The sequence below is a fragment of the Eumetopias jubatus genome, unplaced genomic scaffold, assembly GCF_037043125.1.
Source record: "Eumetopias jubatus isolate StellerSeaLion01/CBP00866 unplaced genomic scaffold, mEumJub1_p1.0 scaffold_15, whole genome shotgun sequence".
Lineage (NCBI taxonomy): Eukaryota > Metazoa > Chordata > Mammalia > Carnivora > Otariidae > Eumetopias > Eumetopias jubatus.
In genome coordinates this window covers 4,482,928-4,504,207 of record NW_028274821.1, presented here as the reverse complement: position 1 = coordinate 4,504,207, position 21,280 = coordinate 4,482,928, and the positions used below count along the sequence as shown (strand labels likewise).

General features: G+C 49.9%; 1 protein-coding gene across 1 annotated transcript in view; it reads left to right on the top strand.

The window, feature by feature from the left end:
- The window catches only part of ROR2 (ROR family WNT receptor 2), a 193,218-nt gene that overhangs the window by 140,808 nt on the left and 31,130 nt on the right, over window positions 1-21,280 (top strand). The window contains exon 3 of the mRNA XM_088018855.1: window positions 5,431-5,508. Within this exon, the coding sequence (XP_087874981.1) occupies window positions 5,431-5,508 (78 nt within the window). The remainder of the gene's footprint in view (window positions 1-5,430; window positions 5,509-21,280) is intronic.

The window sequence follows — 21,280 nt, the reverse complement described above, 5'->3', positions numbered from 1 at the left end:
TCTAATTAAATCACAACAAGTGTACCTGATTCAGATCAACAGGTAGAGATTAATGGATGAAAAGTATGAATAACAAAACATTTTAAGAGACACGAATCAAAACAGAAAGGCAGCATGGACTCAAATCCAAGAGCGTGGGTTGAACTTCATTAGTAAATTCTTGCCTGATAGTGTCTCTGCTGCTAATGAGGACAGTTAGTATTTTACAGAAAGAGCGTGCAAACCAGAACAGACCCACTTGCCACCCTGCAGACAGAAATTTCTCTCGCTGACACCACGAATCAAGACGTCCCATTAGAGGCCCATATTGAGAACAGGTCCAGAGAAGATTTTGGGTGACCGGTGCATGGTTTGTCATTACCATGCATTTCCCCACATTGGGGCGGGGTGTGCACCTTCAACAGCCCCCCGTGAAACCCTGACTACTTACCAAGCATCACCAAGCATCAGCGGTGAACCCTTGCATTGGGTCACCCTGCAGACGCCAGCTGGTTCCGATGCCTGCCAAGGATACACCAAGTTCCTGGTATCACCATGCCTGACTCTTAAGGCAGGATTCAGCTCAAAACCCAACATTCTCCCAAGTGACTTCATGTCTGAGTATTCACTGGCCTGCTGTTGAATCTTTGCACAACTTAGATCAAACCCAGTGAGTCTGTGGTAGTATGCTCGTGTGGTCAGCATTCCTGCCTGGCTTCGGGGCTGTATCCAGTGAGCAAGAATGTAGGGTGTTTGGAGATAGGATCTCTCCTACAGCCCTCTTCCACCTGTGAGCCCTGGTTAGGGGCTAGAACCACGTGATGGGCTGTGGAGTTATTTTCCAGTAAGCTTTTTGCGTCGGATGGTTTTAGATTTGTGGAGAGTTGTGAAGGTGGTAACGAGGTTCCATGTAGTGCACACCCAGTTCACCTCGTGTTAAACCTTACATCATTAGTGTGGTCTCTTCGTCACGGCGGGTGTGCCTCGACTGACTCATTATTCTCAACCCAAATCCATACTGTTCCTATTTCCTTAGACTTTACCTAATGTATTTTTTCTGTTCCAGAATCCCGTGTGAGTTACCACAGTGTGTTTGGTCTTTGCTTCTAGGCATTAAAGTGTAATTTTGACATGGATCAAACTATATGTGTAATGTATCATTGTATTAAATGAGCCACGTTTAAATTTGGTTCATATTAAATGTTCTCTTTTCTTTAAACATCAAAAAAACGAATAAGGGGCTAATAAATCATGCCTACTTGATTGACACCATCAGTGGTTTGAGTTTTCCAGCAGCTTTGCGTTGTCTCCCCATGTGGGTTTTTACGGTGAACATCACCCACATCCAGGGCATCAAAAATGGACATGAGGCCTTCAAAGCACACCTTGTAGTATTTTGCCAAAGTAAAGGATGTGACATTTTGCTCCGAGGAGACCCTCCATTTCAGTAGAAGGTAATTGAGTTCCAAGGCTTCAGGGCAGATGGGGCTCTTCCCCGAGGCTGTTCTCCGTTCAGGTCCCCTGGTCTGTCAGTAGGCCAGTGGGGGTGAGGGCAACAGCCCCAGGTAACCCGAGTGGGCCTTTGTGTGAGGAGGCGCTGGGCAGAGGCCATCTGGGGGGTGTCACAGGGCTCACACCCCCTGAGACTGTCACGAGCCAGCTGGGCAGTTCATGGGGTTAGGAGGGTGGACAGAGGTCGTTCTGCAGTACCGCGGAGGAACATGCCGAGGAACCCGCTAGTCAGGGAGCAAGCAGGTGACATCAGCTGCGACACTGGTGGTGCTGAACCCCACTTAGTCCTCTCTGCCCAGAGCCCGAGAGCCCCGCCTTTCCCGCAGCATCATGCGGACGTGCGCTGGTCTCCCTCCCGGCAGGTGCGTCTCAGGCCCTCAGCATCCTGCCTTTGCATGGCCCCAGCCTTCCCAGCAGCTCCTCCCGCCCTGAATCACCTCCGATCTCCAGTGCACCACCATATCCTGTTCCACTTGGGGAGCCAGACCTCCCCCAGGTTCTCGGCGCTCTGACATGTGGAGGGGGCAGGTAGTGGGCTCCTTTGCTGATCACCTGCTCCAGCTTTATCCAGCCTCTTCTTGCTCTTCCTTTTTTCTTGGCTACTACTGGGCATAACATTTAAAACATTGAATCATAAAATTGGTGTTTGTTCAAAAGGCCACATACCGTATGACTTCACTTATGTAAAATGTCCGAAACAGATAAATCCCTGGAGAGAGAAGGAGCAGACTTGTGGCTACAGGGTCTGGGAGAGGTGAGAGTGGGGAGGACTCTGCTGATGGAGCAAGGTTTCTTTGGGGAGTGATGAAGTATTCTGCAGTCACATAGTGGAGACGGTTGCACAACCTTATGAATGTCCCCAGACACACTGGGTCGTAGACTTGCAAATGGCGAGTTTTACCATATGTGAATTACCTCAATTAAAAATGTGATGCTTTTTCACATGTGGAGATGTTTAAAAATAAAATAAAAGGAGACATTTTAAATTACCTTTGTAATTCCAGATAACGTAACAGTGACATTTTGATGTGTGTGTGTGTGTGTGATAGTTTTTGTGGGTTGTTTTGTTGGTTTTGGCTTGTGTTTATTTTTTCCCTTTGGGGTATTTTTAACCCTTTTCGGGGGGGGCAGGAGAGACCCTGTTGGAGTCTGTGGAAATGCTGGCCCATATTGTCACTTGTCACCTGTCCCCAAAGTTCATATTTGCCCCGTTACATTTGGCTCATGCATTAAAGTCTGGACAGCCGTTCCGTGTCTGATGTACTGCTGTGCAGAGGAACAGTTTCCAATATCAGACTATCAGTGGGGTCATTATTTCTCAGGAAGCAACGGCAGGGCCCGGTGTGTCGAAACTTGAGGCGTCTACGCAAAGGACCATGGCAATCGGCCATTCTGCATTTATTCACATATGTGACTTGTCTTGGGGGTGTGGGGGGGCTCTGGCGTCAGCCTCGTGGGCTACTGGAAACTTCACCCCTGTTTCCAAACACGTAGATGACACTCTTTCGCTCAAGTACCCAAACTAAATCTTACTAAATTTTTTAAGGCAAAGCTGGAGGCTGAAAGAAACGAAAAATCAAATCCCGGCTTCTGTGCTGAATGGCACAAACTTTCCAGACCGAATCTTAAAGTTTCCTAGATCAGCGGCGACGCTGCGGGTCTGGCTGGGGGTGACGTCTGCTCGAGAGTCAGCAGAAGCACTGGGATTACTCCCGGCTCCATCCCATGGGGAGCATGCTCGTCTACGCGGCGCCTGAGATGCTCGGGAAATACACGTGCTTCAGCACTGAAAGTTGCCTTGGAAGAGCTGGGAATCTGTTCCACAGTGGAATCGGGCTAATGGTGCTTATTTTTCTTCGGGGCATATATTTATTTGACTGTTTCACACCACTTGTCAATTTCTAAGCCGTTAATAATTTTTATGCCTCTTTCAGATGTGTGTGTATAGTACAAGTGTGTTTGATTTCCTGCGGTCTCTCTGCATTTACACGGTGCTGAATGATGGTGTGTGTAACATGCCAATTTACCATTGCAACCCCAACTGAAGTTTAATTCTTTTTTTCTTTTTTAAGGATTTTATTTATTTGTTTGACAGAGAGAGACACAGTGAGAGAGGGAACACAAGCAGGGGCAGTGGGAGAGGGAGAAGCAGGCCTCCCGCAGAGCAGGGAGCCCGATGTGGGGCTCGGTCCCAGGACCCTGGGATCATGACCTGAGCCGAAGGCAGACGCTTAACGACTGAGCCACCCAGGCACCCCTGAAGTTTAATTCTTGAGCACACACGTGTTGACTGCCTTGCCTAGTTCCCTCCTGTCTCCGTGGCGCAAGCAGCCCCCGTGTCGAGGTGTTAATGCCGGGACCATCAGCCGTCACCGGGACACAGCCCCCGATGTCCTACTGCTGTTTACGGTCGGTCCCCTGGGCCAGGTTCTGATTCCTCAGCAGAGAACGTTCAATTGCTCTGGGAGAGACGTACCATTTGGGGGGGGGGTCGTCTTAGAGAATCAGGGTAGTACTTCCGAGGGGTTGACTGGGGACATTTTACGAAAGCCGGCTTCTGACAGCTGGCCGGGTTTGGACTGGAAGCAATAGAAAGAGGGAACCTTCCTTAACTGGGTCGAGAGGCCCAGGCTGGGCAGAAACGGGCTCTCGCTGGCCGCCTGGGAGCTGGGGCTGGGCTCCCAAGGGCGCAGGCTCACGCGTCCCCGGACACCTCCTGTGATTTAGAAGCAGGATGGACAGGATCAGCTTTGAGATGCCGGTGCCCTCACGTATCTACTGGCCGGTGTTCGTGCCTCTGAACAGTCTGAAGACTCTTGTGTGCCTCGTTCTAGCCGCAAACCACCTGAACCGCACTTGCAGACCTCAGCTGCCTGGGAGCAAGGTGTCATCCTGAGAGTGGGCTGACGTGTCTGGTGCTTTGTTAGCTCTTTTTCTCATTTAAGAGAGACAAGTGGGGTGGCCCCGACTATAACCGAATTATAAACTGTCTTCCATAGACTTTTTAAAAAAAATGCTGGTGAATGCCCATGACCTAAAGGTTCCCACCTGAGCCACTTCTTTTTACCATCGCCATCCATCTCCAGAAACTTTTCATCTCCCCCGTATGAAACCGTCCCTGCTAAACACTAACTGCTGGGCCCCCTGGCCCAGCCCTGGTGCCCGCCACCTGCTTTCTGCCTATGAACTTGACGACTCCAGGGACCTTGTCAGCCATGTACTTGTGTTTCTGTATCTGGCTGTTTCCTTCAGCTTCGTCCGTGTATTGCAGGGCAGGATTTCCTTTTTCCCAAGCCACTTGATGCTCGGCGTGTGCGTCCCGCTCTTTGGTAGGCTTGAAGCCACAAACCCAGATCCATCCAGATATGTGGTCAGAGCCACCCTCCCCCGCCCCCAACCAGTGGGACCCGGTCGAGGCCAGGCTGCCAGCTGACAGTCTGGAAGTGAAGGGGACAGGGGCCACACCGGGATATGGAGCCGGGGTGTCCGTTGTACCTGCCCTTCCTTCCCCCCAGGATCCAGGGACGGGCGCCCACATTCTTGTGTGGTGTTCCTGGTTGAGAACTACCAGAAGCCAGGATCTGGAGGGCGACCTGCAGACTCTGACTACAGTGGTGTTTTATTTTGCCAGCCAGTGTTTGAATCTCTCTCCCACCCTGAATGGTGCTCAGGGCTTCGGTCACACGCTGGCTTCACCCGTGCGTGCTGCAGAGCATCTGCGTTCTGCTGCACTTGGGATAAACGTCAAGAATCACTGTGCTATTATACCAGATCTGATGCTCCAAGAGCCCCCTGGAAGTTACCGTAATGGCTCATCCCTCCAGGTGTTCTATAAACAGCAGGCGGTTTTGCTAGAATACTATCGTCTTTGCACGAGAAGCGAGGCGAAGGCCTCGCGGTGAACTCTCACTAACGTATGTGCTGTGCTCTCTTGCTCAGGGGAAGTGGAGACTCCTGACCCGAATGACCCTTTGGGACAACTGGATGGAGAGGATGGCCCTCTTCCAACTCTGAAAGGTAAAGTGCGAGGCGCGCTGGGGGGCAGGCGTTTGAACGTGTTCTCGGGGTCCCACATAGAGAGGCACCCAGTCGGCTTGCCATCTGTACTCGAGGTGTGGCTATTGACACGGGAGGCAGGGTGCCCATGACCTAGCGCTGCCCTGCTGGTGGGCGTGGGGGCGTGCCTGCTGCTGCCCCTGCGGTTAGAGCCAGTTGGAAGGTGATGGTGGCAGGTGACAGGGTGGGCAGATGGCCACTGGAGGGAGGCAGGGGCCTTGTGGGGAGCTCCGTGGGCCCTAGCAGAGCCTGAGGAGCTGGACCCCTGGCTCGGCCACTGTCCCCTGCTGACAGGTGGTGGTCCTCTGGGGTCACTCTCTCCATGTCCTCATCCAGAGCGAGTGGGCGCCAGGGGGATGTCAGGTGGGCAGGCGGCTCACTGAGGAGCAGGTTCTCTGTCTTGTGCTTCGGCCTTTCCCACAGGTCCCTGTCCAGGTCACGGCGCACGGGGCACACTTTGTAGGAGTCTGAGGGTGGCAGAGTCGATCGGACACATTTCTTCAGATCCAGCCCGGGTCCTTGAGGAGCTGGCCCCCTTCCCGCTCTACCCTTGGGCACCGTGTCCTCTTAGATCACTGTCTCAGCCCAGCTGCTGCACATGGGTGGCCTCCTCAACAGGAATTCATTCCCCAGAGTCCTGGCAGCTGGGAGTCTAGGGCGAGAGCCCAGCAGGGTCAGTTCTGCTGAGGTCTCTCTGCCTGGCTTGCGATCGGCGCTCCCCACCCCGGCCTCACATGGCAGAGCCTGCTTCAGCTGCTCTTCCCGTTAGGGTGCTGACCCCCTTGTGGGGGCCCCTCGTGACCTCATCTAACCTAATGCCCCCCAACGGCTCACCTTCCAAGACCATCCCTCTGGGGGCTAAGCCTTCAAATGTGCATTGCCGGGAGACTCAATGCAATGCCGAACGATAATCTAGTAAGACATTCACTTTATTTCTGCTTAACTACTTTCTAATTATTTAAAGACCAGGAACCCATACGAATTTCTTAGCCGCCTGCACATTGAGGGTCCCACGACCCTTCAGGAAGGTGTTTTCCTCCACATGTCCACGGTGGGATCTTCTGGGCATTGGGCAGCTAGGACTCAAGTCTGCTGGCCTCAGCCTAGGGGCTGGCATGTGCCTGCAGGTCCTGAGAGGCTTCCTGGGGTCACACGGGGCGCTCAGCTCCCTCCTGGTTCCAGAACGCTCACCAGCGCATGCTATGTGCTGAGAGGTCAGCCGTCTCTGTCAAGGGCACGGGGAGCTCTGCCTGCTCAGTTGGTGATGACAAGGCCTCACAGGGACCCAGGGTACTTGCAGGGGCCAGGGTTTCTGTCAGGACAGGGATGTGTCCCGGGGGGGCAAGGCCTGTGCTCTGGATGCCGGGCCTCGTGAAACATTTCTTAAGAAGGAAGATCGTTTTGGATGGTTAGATTCTGAAATCATTTCTCAAAAGGCTGACTTAGCCCACAGTCCAGATGGCCCACACGTATCCTTGACGGGCCCTCCGTACCAGCTGCTGTGTGAGGCCCAGGCATGTGCTGGTGACCCGAACAACACAGCACCATTGTGTGTGGTCTCTGCCTCATGATGTTTCCCATTCTGGGGAGTCAGCATCCTGAGTTCTTGACAGAGTAGCTCGGAGGAAGACGGGGGTGCGGTGAGCTGGAAGGAAGGGAAGGGCGTCCTGGCAAAGGATAGGATGTTACTCTGAGATCTGAAGAGCGGACAATCACGGAGAGGGGTATCCTGGGCCATGGCAGTGCCTGGGCAAAGGCCCTGAGATCAAGATAACTTGGTGCCTTGGGGCAGCTGAGAGAAAGGGCTGGGGTAGCTGAGGTCCCATGGATCAGCGGGGCTAAACCAACATGGCCCAATACCGAGGCCATCAGCCATTTGTGGGTCTTTAAATTTAAATCAATTAACATTAAATAAAATTAAGAATCCAGTTCCTCAGTCCTCTGAGCTACATTTCAAGTGCTCAGTGGCCACATGTGGCTAAAGCCACCACGGCACAGATCTAGAGCACGCCATCACCACAGAAGGTTCTGTTGGGCAGCCCTGGGTAGACATACACAGCCCTTTAGGTGGTGGGAGAATGTTCTGTTTTATTCTGAGGAGTGCTGTCCTCCACTGTGCAAGGCTCTGGCCTGGGACACGGTGTGGCCTGATCATTCTCTGAGAAGATCTTCCTGGCGGTCTGGAGGGTGATGGAGGGGAAGTGGACGGGGCAGTAGGAGGGGTGAGGGGTCAGGTGGGAGGGAGGCGAGGGGCAAGCAGGAGGGAGGTGGGGCTGGCTGAGGAGAAGTGAACAAACCACAGTTAGAGTCTACATCTAACCTGCACTCACCCGGTGGACTCCATAATTCCTCAGGGGAACTGTGTTTGCAGCAGACCTGCCCAACGCTCCCCCGCCTCCCCCGGCAGGTGCAGGGGGCAGGCCTCCAGGGGGCCTGGGCTGGGTCGGAAGGGGGTGGGAGCACCCCAATCACAGCTGTGCTTCCAGCAGCGTGGGGGGGCAGAGGCGGCTGCAGGGCGGAAGGTCCCACAGGTCCACTTGGAGGGAAGACGCACTCGCTGACCGAGGCGCGGAAATGACTGTGGGCTGAGCGTTCTTAGGAATTCTTATTTCTACCCAGTCACAAGCTCCAAACATGGAGAAGTCAGATTCTGTGCCTTGGGTGGTATTTTTTCGTCCTCCTTCTTGGTATTTGAGCAATTTCTCAAGCCCACAACTGCATGCTTTGTGATGCCCTCTGCTTAGTGGGGATTTGATTGCCTCCGGTCTGTTTTTGTTAACCCACATGTGATTGTGTGAAAACCGTGGGTGCTTCCGTGTCTGCAGTGCTGAGGCATTTGGAAGCTTGCCTTCCCTTCTCCAGGGCACAGAAACACCATCTGCAGACGTTCCCTGGTGAAGTGGGTGCGTGTGTCGGCATGTGTGTGTGTATGCGTGTGTGCATGTGTGTGTCTCTGCACGCGCACATGTGTACATGCATGAGTGTGTGCATGCGTGCATGATGTGTGCATGTGCGTGTACATGCACGTGTGTGTATGTGCATGCGTGTCTGTGCATGCATGTTTGTGTGCGTGTGTCCGTGTGTACACGTGTGTACATGTATGAGTGCACGCATGTGTGTGCATGTGTGTGTGCGTGCGCGCGTGTGTGTGCGCGCACGTGCATGTGCGTGCATGCTGCAAAGGAGCAGTACAAGAGGAAGCGGAAGGCCACAGCATGGTGGTGCAGCCGTGTGAGCTTGGCATGGCCAGAACACACACCTGGATTGGAGGTGGCTCCAGCACCCGCTGCAGCCCAGGCGCCCCCAGCCATCCGAGGGTTAGGAGGCTCAGTGCACAGCACTCACCCGGGAGGCAGCAGCAGGAGGCATATACTGTGTGGCAGGTGTGACAGTCAGCATGTGTCTCCGTTCCTGGCGTCTGCACCTCAGCAGCCCCCTGGGGACGGGATCCTAGAGAATGGCCCCAGGGAGTCGCAGGGACACCCGGGGCCCCAGTCATTGCCTTACAGCCCTGTTCTCTGGCTCTGTAGTGTGATGTTACTTCTTTTTGTGTTGTGGCTTTTGCACAAAAGGAGACTCACTCTGCCCTTCCTGTCTGCTCCCCTGGCTCAGTGACAAAAGGCATCGACCTGGCCATGCCAGACTCATTAGTCCACGTGCTTTTCTGTGCAGCTTCGAGGAGTGTCACTGCTTGGCCCCATTTAGCTTAAATCTTACAAAAAAGTAATAATAGCTGGATGGACTGTAGGAGCTACTTCTGTAATCCAGTTAGTGTTTGTGATGCACCCCCATCTGTAAAAGCACAGGCAGGTGAAAATGGCCGGTAGGCCAGTCCCTGGGTGAGAGAACCTGAGCAGGCTCGGGTCTGGGAATTAGGTCCAAGCGTGACGTCATTTGTGTTTGGATACACTGTGCGGGTAGTGAGCACCTGACACGTATAGAGTTGGTGGTTGGTCCTCAGAAAGAAAGATCCCCAAGCAAAAAGCCTACGTAGAAGAGGAAAAAAAACACCACAGGCTTTGTGACTTAACAGCTGAAAAGTTTGCCTGAAATTTCCATAAGCCATAGGGCCGTCACCGCAGGACGGCGGCCAGTCCCAGGACTCCAGTTAAAGTGCCGCATTAATGCAGGAATGGCCATTTGCCAGGAGCTTGTATTCCTTGCTATGGGTAGATACACTAGTAAGATGATTCGTGGTGTTTTTGTCACTGTCCCTGTTAGCGGCATGACACTTATTAACAAAAGCATGCATTTGCCCTACAGGCCATTTACTCCTGTGTTGCAAGGCTGTATTTTAAGTGCATCTGTAACACGTCTTGGGTTTTGTAAAATCAGTACTTTGGAATGTTTGTGGGAAGTAGATCACTTCTGAGAGCCCGAGGGCGGTGCTGCTGGGCTGGCGCGGCCGGTGGCCTCCCCAAACAGCCCCGGTGTGCCCCCGTCTCCTGTCTGGGGAGGAGAGCTGCTCATCGTCCGGGCGAACCCAGCAGGGGAGTTCCGAACTCCTCCCACTTGAGGCTACGTTGCAATTATAGCTGCTCTCAAGGGCATTCTAATCACAGGGCAGATGGCGATGCCTTACTCACCAGGCTGCCCCTGTGGCTCCCCCCAGGGCTCCTTGGGCAGAGAGAACAGGAAAGTCAGCAGAGCGCTCCACGTTGGCATGGTGACAAGACCTGCTGTTCTATCCCCTGAGCCTTGGGTTCCCGACCCACGTAGGACGCATGGATTGACTAGTGTGCGTGTTGGGTCCGTTTCTGGAACTTTTGGGGGGGGTGTGTGTGTGTGTGCGCGCGCGCGCGCTTGTGATGGTTTCCTGGGGTTTGCTGCAGGTGTGAGGGCTCCAAGGCTGATGGGTTAAATTGAAAACCTCACCCCCTGTTGCAGACATCGGGCGAAGGGCTCTGAGCTCAGTGCCATCCCCGGGGTAAGGCCATTGATGGATCACCCTCGCTCCTTCCCGCCGCCGTGGATTTGCAGCACCCGTTGGACTGTCCAGGACATGGCCAGACTGAATGATGTGGGGAGAAAACCATAACCCACGGAGAAGAGATTTCAGAGCACGCACAATCGTGTTGTTCCGGGCTGAGTGTGGGGGAGAGGTGTCATGCACGCGCGTGTGAACCCTCCCCGGGGAGGGCGGGGATGCGCCCCAGCTCCCGGAGCAGCGAGGCTGGTTTCTGCCCCCGCACCTTCCTCTTCATCTCTCCTTCCCAGAGTCTCCCCCCCGCCGCCCCCCATCCCGGCCCCCTGTCCTTGCAGGGGTCGCCTCTGGCCACCTGCCCTTTGGCCATGAAGGAGTCGCTGCAGCTGGCCGCCACGGTGCTGAGGAAGGCCCTTCTTCCTTAGATCATCGGGTTTGGCAACCACAGTGCAATGGGCTTGTCCGTGTGTGCTTGTCTTAACATCTGTCTGTGTGTGCGCACGCGCGTGTGCGCTTCTGCTGTCTGGATCTCTCCGCCTGACGGCCGCGTGCACCAGCTCCCATGTGCTCCCCTCCGCCTGCTCTTTGGACTTATTTCTCTCCGAATTTGTCCAGGTCTGCATCTGTTTTCCTGGGTCTGGGTCGGCTTGCCTTGTGCACGTGTGTTCGTGCCCCTGCCCCTTTGTGAGGCTGCTGGCGTCGCCTTGTGTGGAGGTGTCGGCTTGTCGGCCGGCTCCTTCCTTCCTCCGTCCCCTACCCCTCTGCTGTAGCTTCCGAGGGCTGTCATGCCCAAGGACCACAGATTAGGTGCCTCAAAGCACAGAAATCTACCTTCTCCCAGGTCTGGAGGCCAGACGCCCACCGTGCGTGGACTTCCTGGGCTCGTGGCCGCATTTCTGTCTTCTCCATCTCTGTTGTCACCTGCTCTTCTCTGTGCATCTGTGTCCCTCTTCCGATAGGGACACGAGCCATTGGACGAGGACCCACCCATGGGACCTCACCTTAACGTGATTACATCTGCCGTGACCCTATTTTCGCATAAGGGCACATTCACAGGTTCCAGGGATTAGGCTCCAATCCATGTGGCTGGGGCCACCGCTCACTGCACCACAGGACGGGCACCCTCCTCTGAACGTGCAAACACTCACATGTACTTCTTCCTCAGGGCCTCAAATCCCCTTTGCTCCTTTGTTCCCATGTCCTCGGATGCGCATCGTTGCCAACCTCGCATCCCCCTGACCTGCCCCTGTGGCTCCTCCACGTGTCCACCCCACGCCGCTGCAGCCGGTTCTGTGCAGACCACTAGACAGCTCAGCGGGAACGTCCGGGCGGGAGTGACCCACTGCCCCTGCTCCCGGCTGATTTATTGGCCTGTAAATGCTTCCCCCAGAGAAGAGCAGCTTTATGTTCTCTCTGCGGCTCTCTGGGTCTCCTCCTCACCTGCCCTGCCAGGCAGGTTGTCTGTTTTATCTCCCACCAGTCAAAGCCCTGTGACCTTGTGACCCCTAGTGCATATGGCTTTCCTTATCTCCTTCCCAGACCAGTCGGTCTGGACTGGTAGACAAGCAGCTCCTCAGACACCTAAGTAATTTGACCAAGTTGGTGAACACGTGGACGGTCAGCTGGGATTTAAAAAAAAAAAAAATCATTAATCAGTGATCTGACTGCAAGGCAGGAGTGGTGTCCCATGGTGAGGGGTTCTCCTGTTACCTCTGCCTTCGGTGTGTTTTCATGCTTGGACTGAGTGCTGCTGTCCAGAGTCAGGGGTGAGCAGAGAGCTGGCCCGGGCAACAGGGCCACGGAGTCCATTAGCATCGTTGTTAAAATCACCCTGCTGTGCAGCAGGAGGAACCTTCTTGGCTAATTAAAAGGGAAGACTTCTGTTCTCCCTCTAACACTGTAGGGTGCCGACCGATCCAAGTTAGCCAGATTCTCAGTCGTCTGTGTCCCGCCCCACTTGGGCTGTTCAGTCGTGTCTGGAGAAGTTTGGGGTGGCCCTAAAGGGAGCTTTGTGAGCCAGAAGACAGCTTAGTGAAAGTTAGTACAAACCCCATATTTTGCACAAAAGGGAAATGAAGCCGGGAGTTAAAATGGTGCCTGTGAATAAAGCCAAGGGCCAGAGCAACACTGTGCTTCGTCTTGAGAGAACTTTCTTTCTGGCTTTCATTTTGGCCTCCAGAGAATTAATGATGGCTACAGTGGTGGACCAAACAAACTTGGCCACCCTCCCACTTAAACTACATACAAGTGCTCCATAAAAATTGGCAAAAGATGTAAATGCTTTGATGAACTTGCAGAGAGAGAGAGATGGAGAAATGCCCAGGAGCCAGGAATAGGGAGGAAGCAGAATTGTGACAGCCTTGGGCTGCCAGGCAGGATCCACCTGAGGTGGTCCCACTCTGTTAGCAGCCTTGGAGAACGTCCCCATGATTTAGTTTATATGAGACAAAGAGTTGTGTTCTGCAGGTATCATGAGCTTATGACATGGGCTCCCCAGCAATGTAAGATGGTGTCCCTACGTGGCTTTGGGTGTATCCATGGGCTCCAGAGTAGAAGGAACACCAGTAAGTCATGGGCACCTTGGCAAAAGCTGGGGATGGGCAATGGGCTTCTGCAGATGCATCAAATCCTCCAACGCACTGATGCTGGAAGAGCCCCCAAACATAAATGCTACACTAGAGAGAATATCCAGGATTGGGAAAATGCTGAGATCATGTGAATAAATAAGTGCTTTAGTGTTACTGATTTCACTTGGAATCAGAGGTATTACATTTCCTTCAATCAGGAGAAATAAGAGTTGCAACAAATATCAAATTTGCCTTCCGGAAAATGAAAGAATTTACATTTCTTGTACCCTAAATAAGGGCCTCTGAATGATCATCCCGCTACAGAAACTGTTCTGCAAGGCTCAGCTGTAGCAGTAGCCTTGTGTTTCAGCATCAAACCAGAAGGAATCCGTGGGGTCCAGAGAACTGAGTGTGGTAGGTAAGCCTTTGGCAGCAAGCTAGGAGACCTAGGGACTACAGTCCTTGCCTGAACCTTGGCTCAAGGGTGCAAGCATAGAAGCTGCCACCATGAGAAATCAGACTTAGACCCACACCTCAGGAAACCCAGTTTACATGATGGGAATGTGGTGGGGGAATCTCGGGCCCAAGAGTTAACATGAAAATTTGGCACTGCCTGTTGAAGGAATGCAGTCCTCAAGGGGTTCCCACAGAAAAACCAGCCCTACAGTGGAAAATTACAAAGCACACTTGGAGAGGCTTGGGATGAGTGGTGAGCTAGTAAACAAGGAAGCCAGAGGGATTAAAGATAAAGGAAGAAAAGGCAGTGGTGAGTTTGAAAACCAAACAGACCTTCTAGAAATAAAAAAATGTAGTCAGAGAAATGAGAAACTTGATGGGCAGGTCAAGGAACAGATGGTGCACAGCTAGAGATTAAAAAGGGATAGGGAATATAAAAGCAGTAAAACATACTGAGGAACCACATGCAGGAGAAAGTTCAGCATCTATCTGGAAGATTTCAGAGGAGAGATAAAGGGGAATAGAGAAACAATGAGGTATTGGTGGAGAATTTTACAGAATTGATGGAATTGGGAATGGTACTGAGGCCCATTAAGGCTATGTACAAATCAATTCACAGCTAGAGATACATGGGAATGGCAAAGACAGAGGGGAAATATGAAAAGTAGCCTATGAGGGGAAGGTCAGATTACCCACAAAGGAGTAAGAACTAGCCTGACTTGCCGCAGTAAACACAGAAGCCAGAAGACGGCAGTGTAATCACCAGTCTAGAATTCCATACCCAGCTAAACTGTCACCAAGTGTGAAAGTCATAGGTTAGCCTTAGACCAAGACTGAGGGTGTTTACAAACTCACTCAGTCCTTTACCCAAAGAGCAAATGCGATTCAGGATGAGAAAACACCTAAGTAACCTGCTCTTCTCTAAGGGAAGCATTTACAGGCCAATAAATCAGTAAGGGAAAAATGGAGAATAAAGAAAGAAATTGAGCAGAAAACAGGAAAGGAGGATTAAAATGAAATGAAGAATAAAATACAAAATGAAAACATTAAAGATGAAACTTGCCAGTTAAAAAACTCATAGTTCACACATATAGACACATCAATTAGCATGTTAAATTATTAAACGTTGTTTGCAAGATTCATCTCTAAAATTTAATCATAAAAATGATTTTAAAAATTAAAAATACAGGGGTGCCTAGGTGGCTCAGTTGTTAAGCGTCTGTCTTCAGCTCAGGTCATGGTCCCAGGGTCCTGGGATCGAGCCCCGCATCGGGCTCCCTGCTCAGCAGGAAGCCTGCTTCTCTCTCTCCCACTCCCCCTGCTTGTGTTCCCTCTCTCGCTGTCTCTCTCTGTCAAATAAATAAATAAAATCTTAAAAAAAATTTTAAATACAGTGTTTTAAGACCAAAGTACCCTTGGTAGCTACCTTAATGTCAGATAAAATGTTCTTTTATTTATTTATTTTTTTAAAGATTTTTATTTATTTGAGAGAGAGAGAATGAGAGAGAGAGAGCACGAGAGGGAAGAGGGTCAGAGGGAGAAGCAGACTCCCCGCCGAGCAGGGAGCCTGATGTGGGACTCGATCCCGGGACTCCAGGATCATGACCTGAGCCGAAGGCAGTCGCTTAACCAACTGAGCCACCCAGGCGCCCAGATAAAATGTTCTTTTAGACAAAAGCCTTAAACAGTGATCTAAAGACTGAAGTTTGGGCACCCAGCAACATAGTTTCCAATCCATAAACACAACTTGACAAAATTATTAATAGTTGTCTGACAAATACAGAATCAATGAACACACGTGCCATTGAAAGGTAATAGATAAGCATATTAAAAATTTGAAAAACTTGACAAGTTTAATCTACTGGGAATATATAAACCCCTGCACTGAGCAGTTAGAGAAACAAATTCTTCTTTTTTTTTATAGATTTTAAAAAATGTATTCATTTGAGAGAGAGAGCAAGCACAAGCGGAGGGCCAAAGAGAAAGGGAGAGGCAGGCTCCGCACTGAGCAAGGAGCCCGATGTCAGGCTCGATCCGAGGACCCCAGGATCGTGACCTGAGCCAAAGGCAGTTGCTTAACTGACTGAGCCACCCAGGCTCCCTGAGAAAACACATTCTTACCAATAAAATGTGCAACATTTACTATAAGTATTATCTCTGTACTAGCCTGTAAAACAAATCTCTGTGGTATCAAAGAATCATCATCACCTAGACCATGTTCTGTGACAACAGTGCAGTTAAGAACACTTTTAATAAACTTGTACCTAAAAGGGAAAAAGTACAATGTAAGTTACAAGATATTTGGGTCTGGCCAACCTTATGGAGATTAAATAATTTGCTAGTTAGCTAAAGAAAAAGTTGAAGGGAATTTGCACACTGAAAGCATGTATTAGAAAAAGAAAATTCAATAACTGCAGAAATTAGAAAAAGAGCAACAGTGTAAAGATTTTGAACAGACAGCTGCAGAAGGAGAGCCCAGTGGTTAGCAAACCTTCAAGACACTCCAAATTCTTAAGATGCAAAGTGAAACAGCACTATTTCAGGTCCATCAGATTGGCAAACATTTTTAAGCCCTTAAACACAAAATGCTGACATAGTTTTGGAGGAAACAGTTTCACTGATATTGATAGTGAGCACACATGGTTTCAGGCACTCTTGAGACTTAGATGAACAAGAGATTTTAAGGCCCTGTGACATCACTTCTGCATCCAGGTGGATGCTCTCGAGATATTCTTGTGTGTGTGCAAGATGAGACATGTATACAGGTAGTCATTAAACACTAGCAAAAATGTGGGGAAGAAAATGTGGGTATAGCTTATTGCCCCTCAACTGGAAAAAAGACAAAGAAATCATGGTGTGTTTGCACAGTGAAATATTATACGATCATTAAAATAAATGAACATCAACAGATAAATCCCAAGCTGATTTTTGAGTGGAAAAAAAAAAACTAGCAAAGATGATCTTTCAGGGAAAATTTCTAAAAATATAAAACAATAGAAATGTGCATTGGAAGAGTGCATACCAGTTCTCAGGAGAGGGAGGGAGAAATAGGGAAGTGTGGATTTTCTTTGCATCCTAGAATGTTTCATTTTAAAAAAAGTGTTCTAAGTCAAGGGGCACCTGGGTGGCTCGGTCGTTAAGCGTCTGCCTTCGGCTCAGGTCATGATCCCAGGGTCCTGGGATCGAGCCCTGCATCGGGCTCCCTGCTCAGAGGGAAGCCTGCTTCTCCCTCTCCCACTCCCCCTGCTTGTGTTCCCTCTCTTGCTGTGTCTCTCTCTGTCAAATAAATAAATAAAATCTTTAAAAAATAAAAATAAAAGTGTTCTAAGTCAAATATGGTAAAATGTTAGCATAAAATGTTGATGTGTACACTGGTATCTATTATATTTCTATTTGTATTTTTGTATGTTTGCACCATATCAGTATTTAAAATTGTTGAGAAGAACTGATACTGAACAAAAACAATTAAGTAAAAACATATGTGAGCCGAATGAATTTTAAAAACAAAAAGGCCACTCTATTGCTATTTGAAGAAGATACCTGCATAGAAAATCCAAGATAGTCAGCTCAGGAACTATTTAAGAAGATAGTTCAGTAAAGTGGCAAGGTAAAGGAAAAATATACATGGTGGACAGAATATTGACCTTCCAAAGATGTCCAAGGAACCTCTGAACGTGTCACCTTTCATGGTGCGGGGACTTTGAAGATGGGATTAAGTTAACGATTTTGAGATGGGAAGTGATCCTGGATGATCCAGGTGGGCCCAGTGTAATCTCAGAGGTCTTTATAAGAGGGAGGCAGGAGGGTCAGGGTCACTAGCTGGAGACGTAGTGATGGAGGCAGAGGTGGGGCTGAATGCAGGGGAGGTGGGTGCCACCAGCCAGGGCATGTGTGGCCTCCAGAAGCTGCAAATGCAAGGACAGAGACTCTCAGAGCCTCCAGAAGAACACAGCCCTGCTGTTACCTTGATGTTAGGACTTCTGACCTCCAGAACTGTGAGATAATAAATTTGTGTTGGTTCACGCTACTAAGTCTGTGTTAATTTGTTATAGCAGCAAGAAGAAATTAGTGCGATATGTAGAAATCCAGAAGTTGTCCTATAAATAAGCCTTCTTTAAAGCACTTAGAAATAAAACAATTCTCTCATAGTAAGGAGAATTATAGGATACCAGTTACTAATTACTAATTACTAACACTAATTACCTAAAAATACATGTGAAGGTCTCTACGAAGAAAATGACAAAGCTTTCCTGAATAGGTGAGAATGTCTGAGATAGAGACGTAGACCGTGCTTTCTCCATATTGTCAAGAGGGCAGTTTTATACAAACCATCTATAAATGCAGCCTCTTCCATCCACACCCCAATTTTTAAATCAGTTATCAGGATGATTCTAAATTGAGTCTGGATAAGAAGTAGCCATAAAATTGAGAAACATGCTTCCAAAAGTGACATTTGTTATTGTTTTTCTTCTTTCTTTTTTTTTTTTTTTTGAGAGAGCGTGCGTGCATTGGGGGAGGGGCAGAGGGAGAGAGAGTACCTCCAGCAGACTCCCCACCCAGTGTGGAGTCCTATGAAGGGCTTGATCTCACGATCTTGAGATCATGAGCCGAAATAAAGAGTCAGATGCCCAACTGACTGAGCCACCCAGGTGTCCCAACATTTGTTGTTCTTCATGTCCAGACTTCTCTCAGTTATTGTAATCTAACAAATGTGACACTGCCATAACAACAGGCCAAGATCAGTGATGTGGGGAGTGAGGTTAGAAATGAATAGAGGCTGTTTTGGAGGGGGCAGCCAAGGGATCACCCTATATGGACGTGACTTTTTGACAAAGACTTGACCCTGGAGAAACAGCAAAGATCTGAGGACTGGGTGTTCTGGTCGACTGGACGATGAGGGACCAACTGGGTGTGTATTAGGAAGGGTAAGGGACCCCCTACCCCTTCCGGTCAGGGCGAGTGTGGGAAGAGTAGAGAAAATTTCAGAAGTATTGATATTGTGGCTTTCAGCCATTCCCCATTATACATCTTCCTAATCTCTTCCCAAAGACTGAGTTTCAATCACTCATACAGGGAGGGCACCATAAGTTTATGAAGTTACCATGTTATCTACCTGTGGTTCTGGTCTCTGAGCTTCCAGTAGAGCATGAAGGAGGTAGATTCAAGACCTAGGTTGGGACATGGGCGTCATCCATGGAGATTCTGCCCTGTCCACGTCCAGCTGGACCAGGCTTTCATACGCCATTGCATCTAGACTCTCCAGGGATTGGTGCTGGAGGTATAGGCACATTCTTTCCAGTCCTGATGTTCTCCTCCAGTGATACTTCATCTTGGGGCTGTTTCTGGCCTGCTCTAAGTTCGTTCTCGGATGGGTTTGGTTCACTGAAACTATAGTGTCTGTTTTTATTGTTGTTGTTATTGTTGTTTTGTCCTCAGCAATTTAAAGCAGATGTTCTTGGCCCCAGCTACATACCTAGAGCTTTTGACAAATGCCATTGCTCAGACTCCTCCTGGGTCTTGATTGCCGTGGAGGTGCCAGTGGTCTTTTTCATAAGCTCCCAGGTGGCTCCACTGTGAACACAGACGTGACGTCTGCTGGTTTAGATGGGGTAGGATCCTGAAAAATTAGTAAGAACTCCATGTGGGGACTAGATTACTGCGCTAGATTCTCCTTTGTTTTCTGCAGGTGGAGGAGGGTTCGGCTTCATGGGTGAGTGTTCATCTGTGGAGAGTGAAGGTGATCTGGGAAAATTGGATACCTCAGGCTCAGAAGAAATGGTGGAGGCCTTATTCCAGGATCTGAGCAAAGCTGAGGGAGGTTTTCAGTACTCAGGGAAGGATGCTTTCAACAGAGTGGCCCCTCTCCCCACCTGATACTTCCACCAACCCCACCCCCCCTCCACTTTTACCTGGTTTGTCCGCCTGCTCTCACCTTGTTCATGAACATGTCCCTCGTCCCTCTTCAGGGGCATATTCTGACCCAGGACTACACATGTAATGTTGTGTAACCATCCGCAAGCTCTGGTTCCAAACATTTTCAGCCCCCCAAAGGGAGACCCCATGCCCACCAAGAGTCCCTCCCTAATTTCCCCTCCCCCGGCCTCTGGCAACCATTAGTCTGCTTTCTGTTTCTATAGATTGACCGGTTCTGGATTATTTCATATAAACAGAGCCAAGAGTGCTTTAATGATTAAATCAATGGTGTAAGGTGCTTGATTCCAGCACACGTGCATTGCTTCAGGCCATGGTAACGAGGACGACAAAAGCATCTAACAGAGAAATACTGGCGCTGTCTCTGAATTAAGCCTAGTTCTGACTCCGGTAGATGGTTTCACAGTGTCCTCCTGGTGGGGTGGGGTTTCCACCAGCCTCTTCGTGTCCATGCAGAGGGCAGAGGAGGCAGCAGAACAGGGAACACGGAAAGACTAGGTCTAACGCTTACCGGTTTGTCAATCAAGGATGTAGGAGAAGCCTTCGACAAGTATGATGAAGAAGAATTCCACGTTTCCATATCCATTCGATGTAAAAAAGATGTTCTGGAGAAGAAACAGATCCTGGGTCTGTTTGCAGTAATTGGGCAATAATTACTGGCTGGCTTCTCCTCAGGTCTCCTCGGTTGTACAAAAGGAACGGTCCCCTTAACTTTCTTCTCCGACTTCTAACCCCCCTTCTTGCCCTTTCTAGGTAAATGTTTCCATGTTGAGGAGGCTCCTCCTCTGTCTTTCAGGATAGTTAGCCAACTGTGGAGCTGCCCCAAGTTGATGTATGCAGATGTCCTCAAAGTGGAGGGGACAGTGGTAGAGCCCCTGTCAAGCCAGTCCTGCAAGGGGAGGGGATGAGAGAGTCAGTGACCATCATGTCCTGGCCCCCAGAACCCCCAGGCCTGCCCCTTCTAGATGTTTGCTGGTCAGCTCGGAGACGCAGACCCACATGTTCAGCCTTTACACGAAGCTGTTGCCTGTGTCTGCGGGAAGCTATGGTTTGTCACATGTCTTTGAGGAACTGTCATCAGTGTGGCGATGAGAATTCTAACTCAGCTTAGGCCAGGAAGAGATCGTTGTACTTTTAATGTGCCATTGGCTATTTTACATTACAATTTGTTGACCCTTTTATTTGTCCCACTATGTGTTCGTGTTATGAAAACCTTGATGAAGCATTTGAACAGTAAGCAACTTGAAAGTGCTTCCTGTGAAACCCTCTGATTCATTTGGGCTCTGGCTAGAGCACAGTGAAATGGTGAGTGTACTGTCATCTGTGACTGAGATTATGTCAAAGTAACCACTTCAAACTCTCAAATCAGATTGGATTTTGTGTTCAAAGACGCAGGGTCTAGGCTGGGAGCTGTAGGAACCAGGTCTTCCCAAGTCAAGTTTGTGCAATTGAGTTCATGAAGAATGTACATCCGGAACATCACCCTACTTGGCTCCAGAGGGATGTCATCGACATGTCTCTCACATTACAGCTTTGGGTCATCCACAAGAATTCTCTTCCATAAGTTAATTTAGTGCACTGAGAAAAGGGTTGGCTAGGAGAGAATCAGGGTAGAATCTAATGATGTGGGTAATAATGATTAGTGCTAATTAATGACCCCTCTCAGACAGCCATCTGGCCACTCTCCCTTGTCAAGAAAAACCATCCCTCCCTCTTAAAATCCACAGCCTCCCATCCCGTTTGCTGCCTCCGGTCACCCAGCATCTAGGGACCATCCCCCAGCCTGTAAAACGTACCTCAAGGGTCCACCAGAAACCCTGTAGTTTTCCATTTAGTGAAGGCCGTAATAACAGAT